We start from the raw sequence: 26,612 nt of genomic DNA, 5'->3' as shown, positions 1-26,612 counted from the left end.
AAACGTGGAACACCACCACAGGAAAACGTGGAACACCACCACAGGAAAACGTGGAACACCACCACAGGAAAACGTGGAACACCACCACAGGAAAACGTGGAACACCACCACAGGAAAACGTGGAACACCACCACAGGAAAACGTGGGACACCACCACAGGAAAACGTGGAACACCACCACAGGAAAACGTGGAACACCACCACAGTAAAATATACAAACGGCCCAGTAGAGCCACCTATTACAAATGAACTTACTATTACGCATTTCCTTTATGTGAACTCGCTCAACTAGTTTGTTGATCATTCTGTTACATGCCTTGCAGATCGCTAGAAACTTGGAGCTTGCACTGGAGAAGCGGGTCGTTGTGGACAAGGATCGTGGCTTTTCCGCTTTACTATTGTGATACTTAAAACTATTGATACTGGTTTATTTACTATGCTTCCGCAACACTTTTGAAACGATTTAATGTTTGAACACCTTTTGTATTGAATGGATGGTTTTCATTTACTTTATTTAATATTAAATGCATGTTCAATATGATTGGTGGCTTGATCCTGGTCAGCCACGCTCCCAAGCGGTGATACTCCGCAGGTGGATTTTGGGGGTGTGACAAATCTGGTATCAGAGTACTCCTACTATAGACTAGGGAAAAGTATAGGAATTCTACCTAATTCCCTATAGTTATGGCTCTGATACCAATCTGTCACACCCCAACCGATGGCGGAAACATCGGGATGAGACGTACAAACTGTTCAAAGACATCATAACACTAAATGTGACAATAATTAAAATTTCATTTATTAATATCTCAAAGTTTCATACATAATGTCAAAAGGAAATAACAACATAAACATAATTTATTTCATAGGTGGGTTTCTAAGCCATCCTATTTATTTCTTCCCTTCTTGTATCATCACCCTGCAGTATGCATTTAAAATAAAGTCAACAAAATATGCTGGCGAGTATACAAGTTTGAATATAGCATAATAGATTTAAAATAGTTTAACATGATCAAATCCACGTGAATACTTGAGTTCATATCAACAGTTATACTCGTAACGATGAAATCTATGTGTTCAAACCAAAGTTTAACGCAATTAACATAGCCTAACCCTCGAAAGGGTGGTAACATAGAATAAAAACCTAACAATACCCATAATATTATGGGAGGGGCGTTACAACCTACAGCGCTGCCATTGTTAGGGGAGGCTTGCAAAGTTAATGAACACACAGTCATAAATTTTAACATTAGCATAACATGAATAACATGATTCAAATAGATTCACAAGAAATGTGGATAGATAGTGCAAAAATGTTTAACATAGTGTTTTTGATATAGGAAATGCATACTACACCCAGAAGTGTAAAATAGAAAATGGGTCATGTATACTCACCTTAGGTTGCGTTGCGTATTTCTTGGAATAATTAAGAATAAGAGATTTCCCAAGAGGATGTGCACAAGAGAATTACCCTATTAATTTTGAGGATTTGTTAATTATAGGGAATTTAGTGATTATTTGAATAACAAGGCAAAAAAATAAAATTAATATAAACATGACTAAAATAATATTCATACGTTTCATTTTAATATTTGGTAATTAACGAAATAAATAACAATTTACATGAATAATAATAGATAATATTTCTAAAATTCTAGATTATATAAATTATTAATTTCATATATATATAGAATGAAAATTCTGATTTTAAATAAGTAATAAATCTGAATAAGAATAATAATTCACATGTAAATAAATAATAAAAATTCTGATTTAGAAATAATAAAATAATAAATTCTGGTTATATAAAATAAATCTGATTAATAATTTGAATTTAAATAAAATAATAATTCTGTTTATTATACATATATAAAAATGATAATATAAATTCTGATTAAAATATAAATTCTGATTATAACTCTGATTTAATAAAAATAATAATTCTGATATTTAAAATATAAACTCTGATTTAATAATAATTCTGAAATATAAATTCGGAAATATAAATTCTGGAAATAAATAAAACAGAAATAAAAATTCTGATTTAAATACTACTTCTGAAATATAATTTTCTGATTTAAATAAAATAGTACATCTGATATTATAATATATATTCTGATATTAATCTGATTTTAAGATATAATTTCTGATTTAATGAATAAAACAGAATAATAATTCTGTTATATAATTAAATTCCAGATTTTAATAATATATCAATAAATCTGTTTTAATAATAAAAATAATAGTTATATTAAATAAATCTGTTTAAATATATTAACAATAATAATAATATTAATAATAATAATAATAACAATAGCAGTAACATGTATATATATATAAAAGAAAAAAAATCGAATACGGTAATACATATGCAAACGAAAAAGAAACGGGAAACGAAACGGTTACCGGCGGTTCGACGGCGGTGGAAGTTGAGATGCAAAAAGAAAATAATTCTAACTACTACATACATAATAGACCCATCACAAATGTTACTCAGCTCGTTGATAATGTGAATCCACTATATAATTTACTTGTAAATATTATTTCAAGTGACAATCTTAGCAAGTTTCTTAGGATTTATATTAAATAGAATTTAAGTAGGTTTAGGATTAGTTCATGTTTAGTATGTTGGCCTTAATGGATCTTTGATCTCTAGACATGAATCGAACTTTAATATAAACTTGAATATCTTGTGCATGTGATTTTAATGAGTACAGGGATTAATACAATTTGAAATCTAATGCCTATTTAGACCGTGGGGTATGGTGCGGTTTGGGTTGGGCTTGGGTTGAGGCATTTGTTGACATGTGGAATGGGAGCCCCCCCCCCCCCCCCCCCGCCGGGTCCGCAGGGTATGGCGGGGCGTGGGTTGGGCTTGGGTTGGATCCACCGCGTGGCAGAATATTAAAAAAAAATTACAAAAAAAAATTATAAAAAATCACACAACATTTATAAAAAAAACCTACAACTTCATTAAAATTTTAAAAATTACATAATCCTAAAAATCACATAATTTCTAAAAATTACAAAATAACAAACCTAGAGCGTTAAATAAATTTCAAAAAGGTCGATCTTGTCGAACGCCTTTCACTCCTTGCCTCGAAACTCTATGTTCGCCACCGCCACCCGGTCCTCGTGGCTTAACTCGCCGCTCGGAACGGCTTCGTAGTAAGCCTTGAAACGCTCGAGCTTGGGCCGTATCTCGCGCCATTTATGTTGGCACGCGTTGAGGTTGTGGCGGTCGTTACCGACGTTATGTCGGTAGGCCGCGAGTGCGTCCGGCCAATATTTTGTTTGGGCCGGTGGCCGGCCCTTCATAGCGTCAACGACGCTAGTGACGAGTGTCATTTCTTTTCAATGGGTCCAGGATGCCATAGCGGGTTCGTGGGATGGGGGGACCAGTGAGTTAACCGGTGGGGTTGGGTTCGTGGGATGGGGGGACCAGTGGGTTAGCGGGTTCGAGAGAAATGGGTAGCCGGTGGGGTTGGATTCGTGGGATGGGGAAACCAGTGGGTTGGTTGTTGGGAGAGGGTGGCGGTTTGGTTTTCCCCAACCGTTTGAATTTAAAATTCAAAATTAGAAAAGTCCGCTATGACGTGGCTGGTGAACGAATGGGAGGCAGCCAGCTAGCATGTCCATACCGTCTCACGCCCGACTTGAAAGCCAAGCCCCAAGGGCCACGCCCCAACCCAAGCCCCATACCCCATGGCCTTATACTAATCTAAAAGGTACGATCCGATAGACGTGTCTCTTAACAAACTGTTCTGTCTTTTGATCTTGTGGCTCTTAATTGATTTGAAGAGGTGTGTCTCTTCCTTCTGTGCTTGTTGTCGTCGATCAGTAGATGCCCCAAAGGGATGTGTCGATCCCTTTAAGGGTCTTGGTTATAACCTTTCATCTTTACACCTTTAGTCCCCGCACTCTGATAACTAATCTATTTACAATATAAACTATCTATTAACTATTTACCGAACAATCCTCGAACTTAAGGATGTGAAGGGATTATAACTTCATAGTATAAATTTAGGGTTATGTATATTTTTATAAAGAATATTAGACGTGCTGGTCTTCAAATCGTTTGTGTTTGGTTTTATGTGTTCGTTATTGGAAGTCTAAGTCAACACTAATTTAGTCACCAACCAGTACAATAAAACAAGGGCTATTTCAACAGTCTCAAGAAAAGGAGAGCATAGGCCTATATATATTAATGCCAAGAAAAGCATGCTACACCCCGGTCGCAAAAAGAAAGAGCTGCCTGTCACTAGTAGTTATACACAATATAAGCCAAACATACATCACTACTGAGATGGAGAGAACAGATTCAATATTTCAGCCCCCAACTAATGAGAAATATATTACAGTCCTTAGCATTGATGGTGGTGGAGTAAGAGGTCTGATCCCAGCTGTCATCCTTGAATTTCTTGAAGCTAAACTTCAGGTACAACATATGATTTTGTATCACTTTATTGAAAACTTGAGATTCAAATGATCAAGATCATGGGTGCCTGTTATCTTATTTAGAATTCTGGTGTGGTTAATTGTTCAGGAAAAAGATGGAAAGGATGCAAGAATAGCAGACTATTTTGATATAATTGCTGGGACAAGTACTGGTGGTCTCATTACGGCTATGTTAACAGCTCCAAATGAGAAAAGGCGTCCTTTGTTCTCGGCTCAGGAAATCAAAGAATTCTACCTCCAACACTGCCCTAGGATCTTCCCTCAAGATTGGCGGTAATAAGATCACTCAATATTAATATGGGATAATTACGATCTATTAAAATATTCAACGAAGTTAGAATTTACAAGTCAGACTAAAAAGAGTTAATTATTGTTTTCGTCCATGTGTTTTGTCAAAAATCACTATTTCAGTCCATTAGTTTAAAAATTGTGATTTCAGTCCCTGTGGTTTCACTTTCGTAACCATTTCAGTCTGTGAAAGAATCATCATGAAATTCGCTGAAACCATAGGACTCATTAAAAATGAATTTCGACCATGTCTGTGAAAGAATCATCATGAAATTCGTTGAAATAAGGATTTTGGATCGAAAAATTGAATTAGCAGTGTTCACACGGAGGAACTACATCCGCACGAAAGTACTTCATTTGCACGAATGTAGTACATGCGCACGAAAGTACTTATTCATTCCAAAATTAGCTCATTCGCACCAAAGTAAAATTTTCATCCATTGGAATGTACCCAAAAAATCCTTTTTTTATCGTATTGACGAGACGAGTATTCAGAAAAAAATTGGTAATCAAATTTTTTTTCGAGATTTTAATGACAAATGCGGGTTGTTCGGGGACACCGATGAGGGCTTCAGAGAATAGATATGATGATGAGATCACAAGGTTTTCAAGATAGTGGAGTAGTCATTGATACCTATCCAGACTGTTTATCATTTGCTATAGTGACTATTAATGAGCCAATAAGAAAATACCGGCATGGATAAAAAAAAAACGCACTTTTGTGGCCCAAAATAACGTATTTTCCACATAGTTGAGTTTTTCTGTGAATAGAGAGGACTGAATTTGCCAAGTTTGATGGGGAAATTTACGCTCTGTTCCCGAGTTAACTTAATGAAGGAAAAGAAAAGAAAGTAAAAGTGAGAAAGGAAAGGACGAGAAAAAAAAGATGTCTTTCCCACCATTTCCTCCCAAATCGGAAGGAAAGAAAAAAACTAAATAATTTAGTCTAGTTTTCCTTTCATTTCCTTTCTTTTCCTTCCTTAAATGAAACTCGGGAACACGACATGTTTTATTTTCCTTTCTTTTCCTTCCTTAAATGAAACCCTGAAACACAAAATATTTTTGTTTTCCTTATGTTTCTTTTCGTTTCCTTCCATTAGTAAACTCTCGAACACAGTGTTAGTGATAAGTTTTAGAGAAGTCATAATTTTCAAAAAATGATGGGGAATAAAAATTTCATTAGAATATATTTAGAATATATTGAAATTCCGACATTTTTGAAATTCAGACGTGCAACAATGTTCGGGTGGTTCCGACTTCAGATTGTCCGGGGATGCAGAGTATCTGGATTTATTTGTTTGTGATCATAGGAAATTCACATTCTTCAGATCGTGACAAGATTGATGTCTTAGGGTTTGAGTCCCGAGTCTTAGTAAAAGCCGGATAGCAGGATTACCTTCAGGAGATGCATTAGTATTGTCGATACTTAAAAGATATCACACCTTCGTATGGATGTAATTTCGTATAGATGTAACACATTCGTGAGGATGTAACTCATTCATGCGAATGTAACTCATACACACGGACAAGCTCATCCACACGGACGTGCTCGTTCGTCCCAACCTCTATAGTGCCATGTTTTCGTTAGTTGATAAGTTTTGGAGATCCCAGAAGGGTAATGCTAGAGAAATTTTGTTTCTCCAGCTTGTAAACGGTGTAAACTCTTTCGGTATGAATGGAATCATTCGACTTATGACAAATCTAGCAAGATTTCTACCGAATTAGTACCATCCTATCTAAACTTCGGTCTAAACCCGCTGGATCCGGAACCTACAAATCTTTTATCTTCATCATGGTCATCCATCCTGACCTCAGAGAAAGGTTCTCTAATCATCACATATTTTAATTTTTAAGTGATTGTGTTCTCTCACTCTCTGGGTTAGAGAAGACTAGAGGCTTCTCTTTAGACCTTAGAAGAAGAACAGAGGATCGTGTCTCCATTCATAGAAAACTGTGAGAGATGTGGAAAGATGTCTTTCACAAAGCCTTTATCAACAAATGATATAATTAAGATTCTAAGAGTTATGACAAGGCATTGGCGTTCAGAAGCTTATAAAGATTTGTATTTAAACAACTTCCTGTTTTGTGAAGTGCTAGATTTTGAAACTACTGATCATGCTATATACATAAGCTTCTAGTTTTTATTCATTTTCAGTAGTTTAGGTTAAAAAAACTTGACAACTCCGTATTAACCTACCATCTTAACTCTTCTTTGCTTTTCCAATGATTGGTAAAAGACTTTTAGAACATATCATTTATGGGGTAGGAAGAATACTGGCTGTTCTTGAACGTTTTCAAAATTCTTTCGATATTTCTCAAAAAAACATGTGTTTGATTTGAAAACTAACTTTGACAGTTCATGCAAAATTTCCCTTTTTTGGTATCAGCAGACTTTGAGAGAAGTGTGTAGCACTACTACTGGTAAATAAGGAGGTGATTGTAACCTCACCAGTAGTTTGGCTTTCTCTTGCTGGTGGTAGTGATGAGTGACTTGTCAATTTAGTGATTTCAAACTCCTGTTTTAGGAGTCCAGCTGTTAGGGTATAGTTATGGTTTAGCTAGACTTAGCTTAAGGCATTTTAGTGACCATCTACTTGAGATTGGAGACCCTAGCTCTTAGCTTATTCCATCAATTTCTTAAGTTTAAAATTTTGGCATCATTCAATTTAATGAAATCATCTGCTCACCCACCAGAGGTGGTTGTATCATTAGATGTATGAAGTAGGAACTACTTGCAGGGACAATCTTGTGATGCCCCTTGTTCTTCGTACGGGGGACTTCCAACATTTTATAACATTCTTAGAATGCATTTTGTTATTGTTGTTCTCTACAAGGTGGTCTTACCTATGTTTCTAGTGTCAATCTGTGATCTAGTTAGATCATTCAGAAGAGTAGAAGCCTCACTCGTAATCACATCAAAAGGATATACCTAAGCTGGATTTCACCATTCCTTCATGTGGGTTAGGATATGAACTTTGTGACGTCTGAGCAATTATCTGGAGTTTTATCTCTTTGATATGTTGGTGAAATCTGCTCTTTTTATGATGTTCGGATGTTCATCCTTCATGAAAGATATTTCCGATGTCTTTGCAAAGACAAATAGAAGTTTTGAAAGATTAAACCAGTACTTTTGAGACTTTTCTACAGACAACTAGAAAATATATGAGAGGTTTCAGGTTTGAAGTGGTCAATAAGATCAGATGTGAAAAAGTACCATTGGTCTTTTTTTAGTGAATATGTGTGTGACTCATGTTTCTTTTGAGGGTAGTGGGCTATTGTATAAGAACGTAACATATCAAAATATTTGTGGATCGTTTCTGCCTTAGGATACCTTAGAAGAGCAAACTTCCTTAGGATAGACAAGGGTAGTAGGGCTAATTTTGAAAAATAAAGTGAGAAAGTGAGGGATTATAAATCATACCTGTGTATCTAGCCCTTTGATGTGGAACTAATGGATAGAAAACCAGTTATTTATGAAAATGTTTGTAGAGACTACTTTGATTTTGATTCCACAAATATTGGTATCTAGTTCATTAGGGTTCCAACATGATGCACACCCTTAGACTCATTTACTTATAATATTAATGTGTACATAAGGTATGAAAATATCTAGGAACTATCTTCTACTTTTAGTGATACCTTGGTGTGTTACTAAATGGCATGTTCTTATAGTCTTTCCATTTATTCTTGCATATTTTTTTGCTTCCTTTTATATAATAGTTTTTGTTGTTCCTTTCATGCTTTATGTATTTTAAAACAACATTGACGTAATTTTAATTTCTTTAATAACAGTTATAAATTTAGAAAAATTATCAAGAGCATAAGGGGTCCACTGTATGATGGACAATGCCTCCATGACACCATAAGGGAGTATCTTCCAGACAATATCAAATTAGGAGATACATTAACAAATGTAGTTATTCCAGCCTTTGACATCAATAAACTCCAGCCAGTTATCTTTTCCAGCTATGAGGTTTCATCTTTTTTTTCTCTTCTTCTATGACCGTACAATATAATTTTTAGTGCTACTAAACATAAGGTTTATATACATAAATTTAACGTCTAGTGCGCCTTATATTACTAGATTAAGGAAAAACCATACATGAACTTTAAGCTGTCGGATATTTGCATAGCAACATCAGCGGCGCCAACATATCTTCCTCCCCATTATTTTGAGACTGAACGTGAGAAAAAAAAGATTGAATCTGAGACCACAGACGAGAAAAAGAAGATTGAATACCAGACTATACAGGAGAAAAAGAAGATTGAATCTGAGACCATACACGAGAAAGAGAAGATTAAATTTAATCTTATTGATGGTGGCGTGGCAGCAAATAATCCGGTAACAATACTTTCGCGCACTATGGTACATGGAAAATAATCAGCCCATGTTTGAACTACGCTTTCTTTACTTATTTTTTGTTGACAATCACAACATGAAGTTTAAACTCACAAAAAGAACAAATAACAATTTATGAAGACCAGTGACAACAAATGGGCTTCGCCATTTGAAACTCCCTAGTTTTTGTCTTGTTTCTGTCGATTTTATTAAAAATAATATAATCTAAAGGGTGTGCCTATTGGCACACTAAAGTGCCTATTGGCACACCAAACCCTAGCAAATTTAGGGTTTATCTACGTAGCGTATTGGTCAATACGCAGCGTATAGGGTTAACCCTCTACGCTGCGTATTGACCAATACTCAGCGTATATAAACCATGGATTTCAGTGCCTGACAACCAATCATTGCACAGAAAACAAGGGTTATATACGATGCGTATTGGTCAATACGCAGCGTATATAAACCATTAGATTTTTTGGGTCATTTTGGTAGGTTTGAGGGATATTTTTTCACAAAGTTTAAATACGCTGCGTATTGACCTCTAAGGAGCGTATATAAAGGTCTGAAAATGTCTTTTATACCCTTGTTTTGAGGCTATACGAAGCCAAATACAAGGGTAGTTGTGTCATTTTCGTCTCATACGTTGCGTAGGGACCTCTAAGGAGCGTATATAAAGCTCCATTTTTGTATTTTTTTTTATTGTGTATTCCTTTGTTTATTTATAAAAAAAAGAAAATTATTTATAAAAAAACAATATTATTGGTAAATAATACAAATATAAATTATAAAAATAAACAATAATATAAATATTATGAATTATAAAAATTAAAAAAGAAAACTATTTATAAAAAAACAATATTATTGGTAAATAATACAAATATATTGTTTTGTTATCGTTTAAATTAAATTATCGTATTCCTTTGTTTATTTATAAAAAAAGAAAATTATTTATAAAAAAACAATAATATTCGTAAATAATACACATATATTATATTGTTATCGTTTAAATAAAATTATCTTATCGTATTGCATCGTATCGTATCGTATCGTATTGCATCGTATCGTATCGTATAGTGTATAATATATAAGTCTCGTATAGAGGCCTATACGGGTGTTATTGTATAGTATAGTATCGTATCGTATAGTGTAGTATAAGTCTCGTATAGGTTTCCTATAGTTCTTGTATATGCATATAGGATTAGACGGGACCTAAACCACACCTATACGATACGATATCACACTTATAGGCTTATACGAGGTTAATACATGACCTAAACCACACCTATACGATACGATATCACACTTATAGGCTTATACGAGGTCAATACGTGACCTAAACCACACCTATTCGATACGATATCACACTTATAGGCTTATACGAGGTCACGTGACCTATACTACGTTATACGATACGATATCACACTTATAGGCTTATACGAGGTCAATACGTGACCTATACGACGCTATAGATACGATATCACACTTATAGGCTTATACGAGGTCAGTACGGGACATATACTGTCACACCCCAACCGATGGCGGAAACATCGGGATGAGACGTACAAACTGTTCAAAGACATCATAACACTAAATGTGACAATAATTAAAATTTCATTTATTAATATCTCAAAGTTTCATACATAATGTCAAAAGGAAATAACAACATAAACATAATTTATTTCATAGGTGGGTTTCTAAGCCATCCTATTTATTTCTTCCCTTCTTGTATCATCACCCTGCAGTATGCATTTAAAATAAAGTCAACAAAATATGCTGGCGAGTATACAAGTTTGAATATAGCATAATAGATTTAAAATAGTTTAACATGATCAAATCAACGTGAATACTTGAGTTCATATCAACAGTTATACTCGTAACGATGAAATCTATGTGTTCAAACCAAAGTTTAACGCAATTAACATAGCCTAACCCTCGAAAGGGTGGTAACATAGAATAAAAACCTAACAATACCCATAATATTATGGGAGGGGCGTTACAACCTACAGCGCTGCCATTGTTAGGGGAGGCTTGCAAAGTTAATGAACACACAGTCATAAATGTTTAACATTAGCATAACATGAATAACATGATTCAAATAGATTCACAAGAAATGTGGATAGATAGTGCAAAAATGTTTAACATAGTGTTTTTGATATAGGAAATGCATACTACACCCAGAAGTGTAAAATAGAAAATGGGTCATGTATACTCACCTTAGGTTGCGTTGCGTATTTCTTGGAATAATTAAGAATAAGAGATTTCCCAAGAGGATGTGCACAAGAGAATTACCCTATTAATTTTGAGGATTTGTTAATTATAGGGAATTTAGTGATTATTTGAATAACAAGGCAAAAAAATAAAATTAATATAAACATGACTAAAATAATATTCATACGTTTCATTTTAATATTTGGTAATTAACGAAATAAATAACAATTTACATGAATAATAATAGATAATATTTCTAAAATTCTAGATTATATAAATTATTAATTTCATATATATATAGAATGAAAATTCTGATTTTAAATAAGTAATAAATCTGAATAAGAATAATAATTCACATGAAAATAAATAATAAAAATTCTGATTTAGAAATAATAAAATAATAAATTCTGGTTATATAAAATAAATCTGATTAATAATTCGAATTTAAATAAAATAATAATTCTGTTTATTATACATATATAAAAATGATAATATAAATTCTGATTAAAATATAAATTCTGATTATAACTCTGATTTAATAAAAATAATAATTCTGATATTTAAAATATAAACTCTGATTTAATAATAATTCTGAAATATAAATTCTGGAAATAAATAAAACAGAAATAAAAATTCTGATTTAAATACTACTTCTGAAATATAATTTTCTGATTTAAATAAAATAGTACATCTAATATTATAATATATATTCTGATATTAATCTGATTTTAAGATATAATTTCTGATTTAATGAATAAAACAGAATAATAATTCTGTTATATAATTAAATTCCAGATTTTAATAATATATCAATAAATCTGTTTTAATAATAAAAATAATAGTTATATTAAATAAATCTGTTTAAATATATTAACAATAATAATAATATTATTAATAATAATAATAATAATAATAACAATAGCAGTAACATGTATATATATATAAAAGAAAAAAAAATCGAATACGGTAATACATATGCAAACGAAAAAGAAACGGGAAACGGAACGGTTACCGGCGGTTCGACGGCGGTGGCTGATGTTCCCGGCGGCGTGATGGTGGTCGGAGGTTCTCCGGCGGTGAAGGTGGTGGATAAAAACGAGTCGAGTTCGGGTTCGGTTATCGTTTCGGTTTATTTCGGTTTGTAAAGGGACGAAACAAGGAGGATTGATGGTGTTTAAATAAGAAATGCAGGTCGTCGGTTACGAGATAATGGACGGTCACCGGAATTCCGGTTAACAAACGAAGGGTCGAAGAAGAAGAACCGTTTGGCGGTTTCTTTTTTTAAATTCGCGCATTAAAGTCATTTTAAATACAATTGAATCTCAACATATGTCGGATGTGGTATTCCCGACCGAGTGGTTAGTCCGTTGTATGTTAAGCAAAACGTCCCGAGTTCGAATCCCGGTTCCACGCGGTTCAACCATTTTTTTTTATAACTGTTAGTATTAACTAACTGGGTTAGTCACTAACTGAGTTTTCTAACTCAGTTAGTGTCCCCCTTTGATAAAAACTGACCTGGTTAGCTGATTTAACCAGATTTAGCTAACTGGGTTAGTTTAACTAACCAAAACTAACCAAAAATCATTTTCTTTTATAATTCTTTTGTTTTATAACTTTATTTATTTAATTTAAATTATTAATTTACTTATTTGTAATATTAATAAAATAATATAAAAATCATTTCAGCCCAAATTTTGATATTTTTACCAAATTAACGTATAAATTCCCAATTTTTGTACGGTTTAGGGTAATCTCTTGGCAACGATGAATTTGAGAGCTGAGATTTAGATGGAATTTCACTGTTTTTACGTGTTTAACATAGTTTCCACAATACATAGCATTCAAACACAAATAAGAATAAAATCACGCACTTTCGTTATGATTTCAAGTCTCGAGTACGAAAATTGGGAATAAAACCAAATACCAAAAAGGTACAACTTACAAAAATAGAAAGTACAAGTAGACTTGCCAAAAATGGAAAGATCGAAAATACGAGGTGTCACAGTCTCCCCTACTTTAGGAGATTTCGTCCTCGAAATCTTAAGAAGAAGACTGATTCGTGTTCCCAAACTTGAAATGAAGATAACGCTCAAATATAAAGTTTCGTTGAAAACGAAAAAGAGTTGGCAACTACCTTTGAGGTAAGGAAATCACCCCTAGCTCATTGGTGGAGTTGAAAATTGAACGAAGATAATTGTCAAGGTAAGGAAATCACTCCTATCTTGATGATATTAGCATAAGATTCAGAACAAACCACATGACACACTTAGTTAACAAGATTAACGTATCACTGGCATGTGAATAAACAGGTCAACCCATCGTGTACCGCAATTTAAAGACTTAACATGACCACTAGAATACGGGCGGGCGCTACTCCTATAGCACTACGCATAGTGCTATACATGTTAAGGTGTGGGTTAAAAGACAAGTTCATCACATAAGAATAACCCAGTAATCACGAATCCAGTATAACATATTAGTATGCATGTATTAAATTGAAATGAAAAACATACAAATGTAAAACACAAGAAAATTAAGATAGCATAAAAAGAGATTTAACGTAAAACATAATAATTGAGATAACATAAAAAGAGATTTATCAAAAAAAAAAAACATGGATTGTCACGGAACGTAACATAAGACTATTCCAAAGTGAATCGAAATCCTTTTCGAATTAAGGAGACGTGCTTTGGCCTAATAGACAAACACTCTCATCGAGGAGCGACTAACGATGTTTGTCCTTCTAGTTACTACACGTCCTTAATCGATTGGGAAAATCGAAACTTTGGCGAGATCGAAAATCAAGGAATGGGACTAGTTAACAAGATGCGAGTTTCACCTCTAACTTGATAACATCGTACCCTAATGTGGTTGGTACTTATCCTAAGATAAGGGTCCACTAGAATATGAAATGGAAAACTCCCAACAAGGTTTGGATATCACTCCTAACTTGAGGGTATATTTCGTGCAAAAATCAAAGTATAGCCGAGTGAAAATCATCACCAAGTGTGGGAATCACCCCTATCTTGATGAATCATTTCGATTGTGTTGTAAGAGTGTCTTCAAAGCTTCCATGTGTGTATTGAGTTAGCCTTAGGAAAGGCTTGTATATTAGAAGTCCAACAGAATAGAGGGAAGCAAAGAAGAGAGAAAGGATTATTGTCTTTAACAGCAAATAAATGAGAAAGCTCATAAACTATAGACTAGGCAAAGCAAGACATTCCTAATTCCCTATAGTTATGGCTCTGATACCAATCTGGTATCAGAGTACTCCTACTATAGACTGGGGAAAGGTATAGGAATTCTACCTAATTCCCTATAGTTATGGCTCTGATACCAATCTGGTATCAGAGTACTCCTACTATAGACTAGGGAAAAGTATAGGAATTCTACCTAATTCCCTATAGTTATGGCTCTGATACCAATCTGTCACACCCCAACCGATGGCGGAAACATCGGGATGAGACGTACAAACTGTTCAAAGACATCATAACACTAAATGTGACAATAATTAAAATTTCATTTATTAATATCTCAAAGTTTCATACATAATGTCAAAAGGAAATAACAACATAAACATAATTTATTTCATAGGTGGGTTTCTAAGCCATCCTATTTATTTCTTCCCTTCTTGTATCATCACCCTGCAGTATGCATTTAAAATAAAGTCAACAAAATATGCTGGCGAGTATACAAGTTTGAATATAGCATAATAGATTTAAAATAGTTTAACATGATCAAATCCACGTGAATACTTGAGTTCATATCAACAGTTATACTCGTAACGATGAAATCTATGTGTTCAAACCAAAGTTTAACGCAATTAACATAGCCTAACCCTCGAAAGGGTGGTAACATAGAATAAAAACCTAACAATACCCATAATATTATGGGAGGGGCGTTACAACCTACAGCGCTGCCATTGTTAGGGGAGGCTTGCAAAGTTAATGAACACACAGTCATAAATTTTAACATTAGCATAACATGAATAACATGATTCAAATAGATTCACAAGAAATGTGGATAGATAGTGCAAAAATGTTTAACATAGTGTTTTTGATATAGGAAATGCATACTACACCCAGAAGTGTAAAATAGAAAATGGGTCATGTATACTCACCTTAGGTTGCGTTGCGTATTTCATGGAATAATTAAGAATAAGAGATTTCCCAAGAGGATGTGCACAAGAGAATTACCCTATTAATTTTGAGGATTTGTTAATTATAGGGAATTTAGTGATTATTTGAATAACAAGGCAAAAAAATAAAATTAATATAAACATGACTAAAATAATATTCATACGTTTCATTTTAATATTTGGTAATTAACGAAATAAATAACAATTTACATGAATAATAATAGATAATATTTCTAAAATTCTAGATTATATAAATTATTAATTTCATATATATATAGAATGAAAATTCTGATTTTAAATAAGTAATAAATCTGAATAAGAATAATAATTCACATGTAAATAAATAATAAAAATTCTGATTTAGAAATAATAAAATAATAAATTCTGGTTATATAAAATAAATCTGATTAATAATTTGAATTTAAATAAAATAATAATTCTGTTTATTATACATATATAAAAATGATAATATAAATTCTGATTAAAATATAAATTCTGATTATAACTCTGATTTAATAAAAATAATAATTCTGATATTTAAAATATAAACTCTGATTTAATAATAATTCTGAAATATAAATTCGGAAATATAAATTCTGGAAATAAATAAAACAGAAATAAAAATTCTGATTTAAATACTACTTCTGAAATATAATTTTCTGATTTAAATAAAATAGTACATCTGATATTATAATATATATTCTGATATTAATCTGATTTTAAGATATAATTTCTGATTTAATGAATAAAACAGAATAATAATTCTGTTATATAATTAAATTCCAGATTTTAATAATATATCAATAAATCTGTTTTAATAATAAAAATAATAGTTATATTAAATAAATCTGTTTAAATATATTAACAATAATAATAATATTAATAATAATAATAATAACAATAGCAGTAACATGTATATATATATAAAAGAAAAAAAATCGAATACGGTAATACATATGCAAACGAAAAAGAAACGGGAAACGGAACGGTTACCGGCGTTTCGACGGCGGTGGCTGATGTTCCCGGCGGCGTGATGGTGGTCGGAGGTTCTCCGGCGGTGAAGGTGGTGGATAAAAACGAGTCGAGTTCGGGTTCGGTTATCGTTTCGGTTTATTTCGGTTTGTAAAGGGACGAAACAAGGAGGATTGATGGTGTTTAAATAAGAAATGCAGGTCGTCGGTTACGAGATAATGGACGGTCACCGGAATTCCGGTTAACAAATGAAGGGTCGAAGAAGAAGAACCGTTTGGCGGTTTCTTTGTTTAAATTCGCGCATTAAAGTCATTTTAAATACAATTGAATCTCAACATATGTCGGATGTGGTATTCCCGACCGAGTGGTTAGTCCGTTGTATGTTAAGCAAAACGTCCCGAGTTCGAATCCCGGTTCCACGCGGTTCAACCAATTTTTTTTATAACTGTTAGTATTAACTAACTGGGTTAGTCACTAACTGAGTTTTCTAACTCAGTTAGTGTCCCCCTTTGATAAAAACTGACCTGGTTAGCTGATTTAACCAGATTTAGCTAACTGGGTTAGTTTAACTAACCAAAACTAACCAAAAATCATTTTCTTTTATAATTCTTTTGTTTTATAACTTTATTTATTTAATTTAAATTATTAATTTACTTATATGTAATATTAATAAAATAATATAAAAATCATTTCAGCCCAAATTTTGATATTTTTACCGAATTAACGTATAAATTCCCAATTTTTGTACGGTTTAGGGTAATCTCTTGGCAACGATGAATTTGAGAGCTGAGATTTAGATGGAATTTCACTGTTTTTACGTGTTTAACATAGTTTCCACAATACATAGCATTCAAACACAAATAAGAATAAAATCACGCACTTTCGTTATGATTTCAAGTCTCGAGTACGAAAATTGGGAATAAAACCAAATACCAAAAAGGTACAACTTACAAAAATAGAAAGTACAAGTAGACTTGCCAAAAATGGAAAGATCGAAAATACGAGGTGTCACATATACTACGCTATACGATACGATATCACACTTATAGGCTTATACGAGGTCAATACGTGACCTATACTACACCTATACGATACGATATCACACTTATAGGCCTATACGGGACATATACTATGCTATACGATACGATATCACACTTATAGGCTTATACGAGGTCAATACGGGACATATACTATGCTATACGATACGATATCACACTTATAGTGTTATACGAGGTCAATACGGTACATATACTATGCTATACGATACGATATCACACTTATAGTCTTATACGAGGTCAATACGTGACCTATACTACACCTATACGATACGATATCACACTTTAGGCTTATATGAGGTCAATACGGGACCTAAAACACACCTATAGGCCTATACGGGTGTTATATCGTATCGTACATTATCGTATCGGGTGTTATTTTCCTTTTTTTTATAAATAAACAAAGGAATACCCAAAAAAATACAAAAATGGAGCTTTATATACGCTCCTTATAGATCACTACGCAGCATATAAGACAAAAATGACACAACTACCCTTGTATTTGGCTTCGTATAGCCTTAATACAAGGGTATAAATGACATTTTCAGACCTTTATATACGCTGAGTATTGACCAATACGCTGCGTATATACACTATAAGGGTTAAAAAGATAATTTTACCACTGGTTTGGGGTTAGAAATAATTTTACCACCCTTTAAATACGCTGCGTATTGACCTATACGCAGCGTATATAAAGGTCTGAAAATGTCTTTTATACCCTTGTTTTGAGGCTATACGAAGCCAAATACAAGGGTAGTTATGTCATTTTCGTCTCATACGCTGCGTAGGGACCTCTAAGGAGCGTATATAAAGCTCCATTTTTGTGTTTTTTTATTGTGTATTACTTTGTTTATTTATAAAAAAAGAAAATTATTTATAAAAAAACAATATTATTGGTAAATAATACAAATATAAATTATAAAAATAAACAATAATATAAATATTATGAATTATAAAAATTAAAAAAGAAAACTATTTATAAAAAAAACAATATTATTGGTAAATAATACAAATATATTGTTTTGTTATCGTTTAAATTAAATTATCGTATTCCTTTGTTTATTTATAAAAAAAGAAAATTATTTATAAAAAAACAATATTATTCGTAAATAATACACATATATTATATTGTTATCGTTTAAATAAAATTATCTTATCGTATTGCATCGTATCGTATCGTATCGTATTGCATCGTATCGTATCGTATAGTGTATAATATATAAGTCTCGTATAGAGGCCAATACGGGTGTTATTGTATAGTATAGTATCGTATCGTATCGTATAGTGTAGTATAAGTCTCGTATAGGTTTCCTATAGTTCTTGTATATGCATATAGGATTAGACGGGACCTAAACCACAACTATACGATACGATATCACAATTATAGGCTTATACGAGGTTAATACATGACCTAAACCACACCTATACGATACGATATCACACTTATAGGCTTATACGAGGTCAATACGTGACCTAAACCACACCTATTCGATACGATATCACACTTATAGGCTTATACGAGGTCACGTGACCTATACTACGTTATACGATACGATATCACACTTATAGGCTTATACGAGGTCAATACGTGACCAATACGACGCTATACGATACGATATCACACTTATAGGCTTATACGAGGTCATTACGGGACATATACTACGCTATACGATACGATATCACACTTATAGGCTTATACGAGGTCAGTACGGGACATATACTATGCTATACGATACGATATCACACTTATAGGCTTATACGAGGTCAATACGTGACCTATACTACACCTATACGATACGATATCACACTTATAGGCCTATACAGGACATATACTACGCTATACGATACGATATCACACTTATAGGCTTATACGAGGTCAATACGGGACATATACTATGCTATACGATACGATATCACACTTATAGTCTTATACGAGGTCAATACGGTACATTTACTATGCTATACGATACGATATCACACTTATAGTCTTATACGAGGTCAATATGTGACCTATACTACACCTATACGATACGATATCACACTTATAGGCTTATACGAGGTCAATACGGGACCTAAAACACACCTATAGGCCTATACGGGTGTTATATCGTATCGTACATTATCGTATCGGGTGTTATTTTCCTTTTTTTTTATAAATAAACAAAGGAATACACAAAAAAAATACAAAAATGGAGCTTTATATACGCTCCTTATATATCACTACGCAGCATATAAGACAAAAATGACACAACTACCCTTGTATTTGGCTTCGTATAGCCTCAATACAAGGGTATAAATAACATTTTCAGACCTTTATATACGCTGAGTATTGACCAATACGCTGCGTATATACACTATAAGGGTTAAAATGATAATTTTACCACTGGTTTGGGGTTAAAAATAATTTTACCACCCTTTAAATACGCTGCGTATTGACCTATACGCAGCGTATATAAAGGTCTGAAAATGTCTTTTATACCCTTGTTTTGAGGCTATACGAAGCCAAATACAAGGGTAGTTGTGTCATTTTCGTCTCATACGCTGCGTAGGGACCTCTAAGGAGCGTATATAAAGCTCCATTTTTGTATTTTTTTATTGTGTATTACTTTGTTTATTTATAAAAAAAAGAAAATTATTTATAAAAAAACAATATTATTGGTAAATAATACAAATATAAATTATAAAAATAAACAATAATATAAATATTATGAATTATAAAAATTAAAAAAGAAAACTATTTATAAAAAAAACAATATTATTGGTAAATAATACAAATATATTGTTTTGTTATCGTTTAAATTAAATTATCGTATTCCTTTGTTTATTTATAAAAAAAGAAAATTATTTATAAAAAAACAATATTATTCGTACATAATACACATATATTATATTGTTATCGTTTAAATAAAATTATCTTATCGTATTGCATCGTATCGTATCGTATCGTATTGCATCGTATCGTATCGTATAGTGTATAATATATAAGTCTCGTATAGAGGCCTATACGGGTGTTATTGTATAGTATAGTATCGTATCGTATCGTATAGTGTAGTATAAGTCTCGTATAGGTTTCCTATAGTTCTTCTATATGCATATAGGATTAGACGGGACCTAAACCACACCTATACGATACGATATCACAATTATAGGCTTATACGAGGTTAATACATGACCTAAACCACACCTATACGATACGATATCACACTTATAGGCTTATACGAGGTCAATACGTGACCTAAACCACACCTATTCGATACGATATCACACTTATAGGCTTATACGAGGTCACGTGACCTATACTACGTTATACGATACGATATCACACTTATAGGCTTATACGAGGTCAATACGTGACCTATACGACGCTATACAATACGATATCACACTTATAGGCTTATACGAGGTCAGTACGGGACATATACTACGCTATACGATACGATATCACACTTATAGGCTTATACAAGCTCAGTACGGGACATATACTATGCTATACGATACGATATCACACTTATAGGCTTATACGAGGTCAATATGTGACCTATACTACACCTATACGATACGATATCACACTTATAGGCCTATACGGGACATATACTACGCTATACGATACGATATCACACTTATAGGCTTATACGAGGTCAATACGGGACATATACTATGCTATACGATACGATATCACACTTATAGTCTTATACGAGGTCAATACGGTACATATACTATGCTATACGATACGATATCACACTTATACTCTTATACGAGGTCAATACGTGACCTATACTACACCTATACGATACGATATCACACTTATAGGCTTATACGAGGTCAATACGGGACCTAAAACACACCTATAGGCCTATACGGGTGTTATATCGTATCGTACATTATCGTATCGGGTGTTATTTTCCTTTTTTTTATAAATAAACAAAGGAATACACAAAAAAAAATACAAAAATGGAGCTTTAGATACGCTCCTTATAGATCACTACGCAGCATATAAGACAAAAATGACACAAGTATCCTTGTATTTGGCTTCGTATAGCCTCAATACAAGGGTATAAATGACATTTTCAGACCTTTATATACGCTGAGTATTGACCAATACGCTGCGTATATAAACTTTGTGAAAAAATGATCCCTCAAACCTACCAAAATGACCCAAAAAAGTCTAATGGTTTATATACGCTGCGTATAGAGCTATACGCAGCGTATATAAACCTTGTTTTCTGTGCAATGATTGGTAATTAGGCACTGAGATCCATGGTTTATATACGCTGAGTATGGGTCAATACGCAGCATATTGGGTTAACCCTATACGCTGCGTATTGACCAATACGCTGCGTAGGTAAACTCTAAGTGTGCAGATAGACAAACTGGGTGTGCAGATAGTTAGGGCCAATCTAAAACACAAAATGGTTATTTGCTCAGATAGCTGGTTGGCTAACCGTGTTGGTAAATTCACCCTTGTCAGAGAAAAATAGGAGTTTACGTCAAAAAAAAGTAGGGAAACAAAAATACATAGGTGTAAGAGATTAAATGATGAGAGAGACAAAGACACATAGATATAAGAGATTGAATGATGAGAGAGATAGAGACACTAAGGGGTACAATCACATATTTATAGGTTAGACTAGAAGGTATGGGGGCCGGCTGATGCCCGGCGAGGCCCGGCGCCGGACCCCCACACCGCCCCCCTGGGGCTCGGCTCGTCTAACCCGGCAGCCCACAGCCGGGCTTGCTGCTCGTCTCTCCTCCTTTCTTCTCTCACATATACCTATACATACATACATATATATACATAAAGTGGTTCATCCCCCACCCCCCTAGGTCCATTCTCTCCAAACCACTCCTACGTGGCGCCTACGTGTCGGCTCATCCCCTCCAAGCCCATCTTCTCCATACCCTTTAGTCTTAATGGGAGAAACATTTAAGTTTACTTGTTGGCTAAACATATCCTCTTGAAATTTTATCATATCACCCTAAATATGAATTCACGAAAATCGTTTTTTGTCTTTTAGTCTGAAATCCAGAACATTAATGGTAGTAAATGGTTATTTGCTCAGATAGCTGGTTGGCTAACCGTGTTGGTAAATTCACCCTTGTCAGAGAAAAATAGGAGTTTATGTCAAAAAAAAAGTAGGGAAACAAAAATACATAGATGTAAGAGATTAAATGATGAGAGAGACAAAGACACATAGATATAAGAGATTGAATGATGAGAGAGATAGAGACACTAAGGGGTACAATCACATATTTATAGGTTAGACTAGAAGGTATGGGGGCCGGCTGATGCCCGGCTAGGCCCGGCGCCGGACCCCCACACCGCCCCCTGGGGCTCGGCTCGTCTAACCCGGCAGCCCACAGCCGGGCTTGCTGCTCCTCTCTCCTCCTTTCTTCTCTCACATATACCTATACATACATACATATATATATACACAAAGTGGTTCATCCCCCAGCCCCTAGGTCCATCCTCTCCAAACCACTCTTACGTGGCGCCTACGTGTCGGCTCATCCCCTCCAAGCCCATTCTCTTCATACCCTTTAGTCTTAATGGGAGAAACATTTAAGTTTACTTGTTGGCTAAACATATCCTCTTGAAATTTTATCATATCACCCTAAATATGAATTCACGAAAATCGTTTTTTGTCTTTTAGTCTGAAATCCAGAACATTAATGGTAGTATGTTTTCTTATGTTTTAACAGACACAAATTGCGATTGGAGTAATTGGCAAACAACTTCCCTCTTACCAATTTCCAGAATATAGTCGCTATTTGGTCATATCTATAGGAACAGGCGACTGCAAAATGGAAGGAGATTATACAACAGCCGAGGCTAAAAAGTGGGGCTTGTTTGGATGGTGGTACAATGCTAATGGCTCTAAACCCTTAGTTGATATTTTCACTCAAGCTAGCACTGACATGGTGGATTTCCATCTTTCTAATGTCTTCCATAACCATAACGTCCAAAAAAATTACCTACGAATCCAGGTGTTCTTTAAACTCACTACAACTATGTATTTACACAAATGAATGCACACAACTAACAATTAATCTTGAGCAAAGAAATTAGGCGGTAAAAAAACGTAAATTGTTTTACATTTATAGTTTTTTTTTTTAAATTGTCTATCAAACTCATAAGTGTTTCTACGAGTTATAAATTTGTTTTGGTTTTATCTAGGGAGTCCACTTACCAAAGGAGTTTCATCAACCAATTTTAGATACTTGGATTTACTTAGAGGCTAAATGAGAAATCATAATAAATATTGATATCAGTTAGGTGATGTGAAGTACAAGTTCGTTCAACATTAATATGACTTTGCAGTACCAAAGAACTTCTATAGTTTTAAGGGGTCAAGCCCTTAGAGTATACTGTGTCCCAAGGAGCACCACACCTATGGTAGGGTCTGGGGAAGCGCCCGGCCAAGGGTCTTGGGCTAGCACCCGATTGGGTCTACGTGACAATCCCTATGGAGTAATTGACAACATTCGATTTTGGATTAATTGTGCTTCACTGGAAACACATCAAAGCCAGTGAAGTTGTTATTACCCTGTAGAAAATAAGTTACTGAACTTCGAGGGTAATTGAATCATAAGGTCGTGAGTACAGATGGCTATTACTCGGTATCAGTTTTGTAATACTGTAGCATTTGTCGGTAATAGTAGTAGTATTATTGTCTAGTGGTTATAGATTAAACGGTTGTAATTGTTGGCGCTTATACTTCTAGTTGTATAGCCACCAACTAAATTGTGGTAATGGCTTAACCCCATATAAATTGAAGTCATATTGTCTAACTCAAGGATTATATTTTTACATTGAACTTCATGGAGAAAACTTCATGTTCTTTGTAGACCTATGAATATTCGGAAGTCCATGTCAGTGTATCCGAGGAGTTTGCTTATATTTATTTAGAGTTCCCTACCCTTAGAAAACTCCCTAGAAACTAAAGTACTTTCAAAACCTGCTAGAAACACTTATGATTTTGCTAAGCCACTTAGAAATCAAAAGCTTAGCATTTTGTTTCCTTGTCCAGTGTATATTCTAATAAGAGTTGTATGAAACATAGGAGGACAAGTTGGAAAGGACAGTGTTTCCCCTAGACAAAGCTACCAAGGAAAATATGGATCGTTTGATCGATATTGGTAAAAGTTTACTTGAAAAGAAGGTTTCAACCGTCAACTTTGAAGACGGCAGAATGTCCCCTGCAGAAATAAAACAAATGCTAAGGCACTCGAAAAGTATGTATCTTTACAAAATTGTGTTTGATGAACCCTAAAGTTACTTAATTTTTGTTCCTTTGTTGAGAATGTTTTTCTTTGGGATAGATTTGCGAAAAAACTTTCAGACGAGAAGCATCGTCGTGAATCGGAAAATAAAGCCAATTCTGAATCACCCGAGAAATAAGCATTGCGTAAAGGATGCATCTGTGAAGAACCCAACAAAATAAAATATGTACTTGTTTTTGTAACTTTTTTTAGCTTTAGTATATTGCACCTTTTGTTAAAGTTTTGATGATAATGTCTTTAATATTGCATTCCAATCTGGGTATTTCTTTTAGTTTGTGGACAATCATTTTCTTTTAGAAAAAGGTTACTATCTCAACTACTTTTAGTTATTAATTTATTTTACAAAAGATAAAGATGTGAAAAAATTCTTGAAAACTATAAATAACAATAAATAAATTTAAAGAAAAGAAACCTTTCTCTTTAAATCAAATAAGGTGGGGATGTTCAAAAGGGCACATTTTTTCTCAATGATGTTTGTTAATATCTTTCTCAATTCCTAACTAAAATTATTTTCCCTTGTTTCTTTTTCTACTTTTTATTCTAATTATATCCTCTGCTCCTTTTTTCTAAGATTAGTTGCTTAGACCACTCCCATTGGTGTCTTTTTTGAGTAGTGTCATGGCTTTTTGATTAAAAGAAAATGAAAAAGCAAACAAAATCCACAACCTGGTCGTGCTTGTGACCCCAAGGTTGCAACCCAACTTAGCCACTTGTCACCCTTTTATTGGTTGTATTTATTATTATTATTTCCTTTTTTCTTTTAAATTATTTAGTTTGTATATAATTAGATTATTAATAATAACTTTCAATGTTTTTAAAAATTTAAAAGCACAGTCTTGTTTAGTTTTTTTTTGTGAACATTCGTATATAAATTTTATTAAAAAATATTTTTTAACAAAAAAAGGTATTTTTTAAAGTTTTTTTTAATCTAACATTATCTTGTATCACGCTTGTAACTTAAATTATCTATCTAATTAAGTATGTTTGATGAACGTGAATATTTTTTATTAGCTTTAATAAAAAAAATTGTATTTAAAATAATATTTTTTTTAAATAAGCATTTTTATTAATAAATTTATAGAATAAATTAAAACTTAAATCATATTTGTTAGTAAAAAATGTTGGGTTGGGTTGGGTCACTAATGGGTGTAAAAGGTTGAGTTAGGTTAGGTTGTGTAGGTGGAAGAGAGAGAAATACATATTTTATTGTAAGGTTGGGTTGGGTTGTGTCACTAATGGGAGTAGTCTTATGGGTTTTAGCCTATTGGATATTTTTGGCCTATTTTTTGCTTGTTACTCTCTAGAATTTCTTTAGGCCTGGTTTTGCTTTGTGGTCTACTTTTCTGGTTGCTACGGATGCGTGTTGGAATGTATATAAAATTTTATTGTTTTAACCAATTTTACACGATTCAAATCTTATATTAATAACAACGATATGTTACTATCACTTAAAACAATATGGTAGTGCAAGTGCAGTGGCGAAGCTTAAGATTTTCAACCGAGGGGTCGAAAACGTATATATCAAAAATTTATATAAAACCGAGGGTCAAAAATGTATATACCCAAAAATTTCTATACCAAAACTACATACTCTCCACTACTGAGCGAAAAGTTCGGGGGGGTCAGCCGCCCCCACAAAGCTACGCCCTTGGGCAAATACAGTCATCATTGTCGTAATACAGTGATGGTGAAATACCTAGATCATCTAAGGATACAAAGGTGTTGTTTGTTTTTTCAGAGGTAAAATAACTGCAGTCTGCGGACCACATCTGCAGACATCTGTAGCTGAAGAGGTGGACCAAACCTCTGCAGTCGGCAAGGAGAAGAGTGTTTGTTTTTTACTTCTACAAAAACTCTACTTCAATCCATAA

General features: G+C 33.5%; 1 protein-coding gene across 1 annotated transcript; it reads left to right on the top strand.

The window, feature by feature from the left end:
• Nucleotides 1-4,188: 4,188 nt before the first annotated feature.
• On the top strand, nucleotides 4,189-25,057 carry LOC110877597 (patatin-like protein 2). The gene is made up of 8 exons (XM_035988535.1): nucleotides 4,189-4,437; nucleotides 4,546-4,730; nucleotides 8,538-8,718; nucleotides 8,830-8,935; nucleotides 9,032-9,087; nucleotides 23,161-23,445; nucleotides 24,522-24,693; nucleotides 24,781-25,057. The coding sequence occupies exons 1-8, from the start codon at nucleotides 4,207-4,209 to the stop codon at nucleotides 24,900-24,902; spliced, it is 1,338 nt and encodes a 445-aa protein (XP_035844428.1). The 5' UTR covers nucleotides 4,189-4,206; the 3' UTR covers nucleotides 24,903-25,057.
• The last annotated feature ends 1,555 nt before the right edge of the window (nucleotides 25,058-26,612 follow it).

This window comes from Helianthus annuus, chromosome 3 (assembly GCF_002127325.2).
Source record: "Helianthus annuus cultivar XRQ/B chromosome 3, HanXRQr2.0-SUNRISE, whole genome shotgun sequence".
NCBI lineage: Eukaryota > Viridiplantae > Streptophyta > Magnoliopsida > Asterales > Asteraceae > Helianthus > Helianthus annuus.
This window is presented reverse-complemented; position numbering and strand designations above follow the sequence as displayed.

Excerpts from the sequence above, each read along its gene's own strand:
- LOC110877597 (XM_035988535.1), top strand. The coding sequence starts at position 4,207 with ATGCCAAGAAAAGCATGCTACACCCCGGTCGCAAAAAGAAAGAGCTGC. Across the intron at positions 23,446-24,521 it reads AAAATTACCTACGAATCCAG|GAGGACAAGTTGGAAAGGAC; the intron begins GTGTTCTTTAAA and ends TATGAAACATAG. Across the intron at positions 24,694-24,780 it reads AATGCTAAGGCACTCGAAAA|ATTTGCGAAAAAACTTTCAG; the intron begins GTATGTATCTTT and ends TCTTTGGGATAG.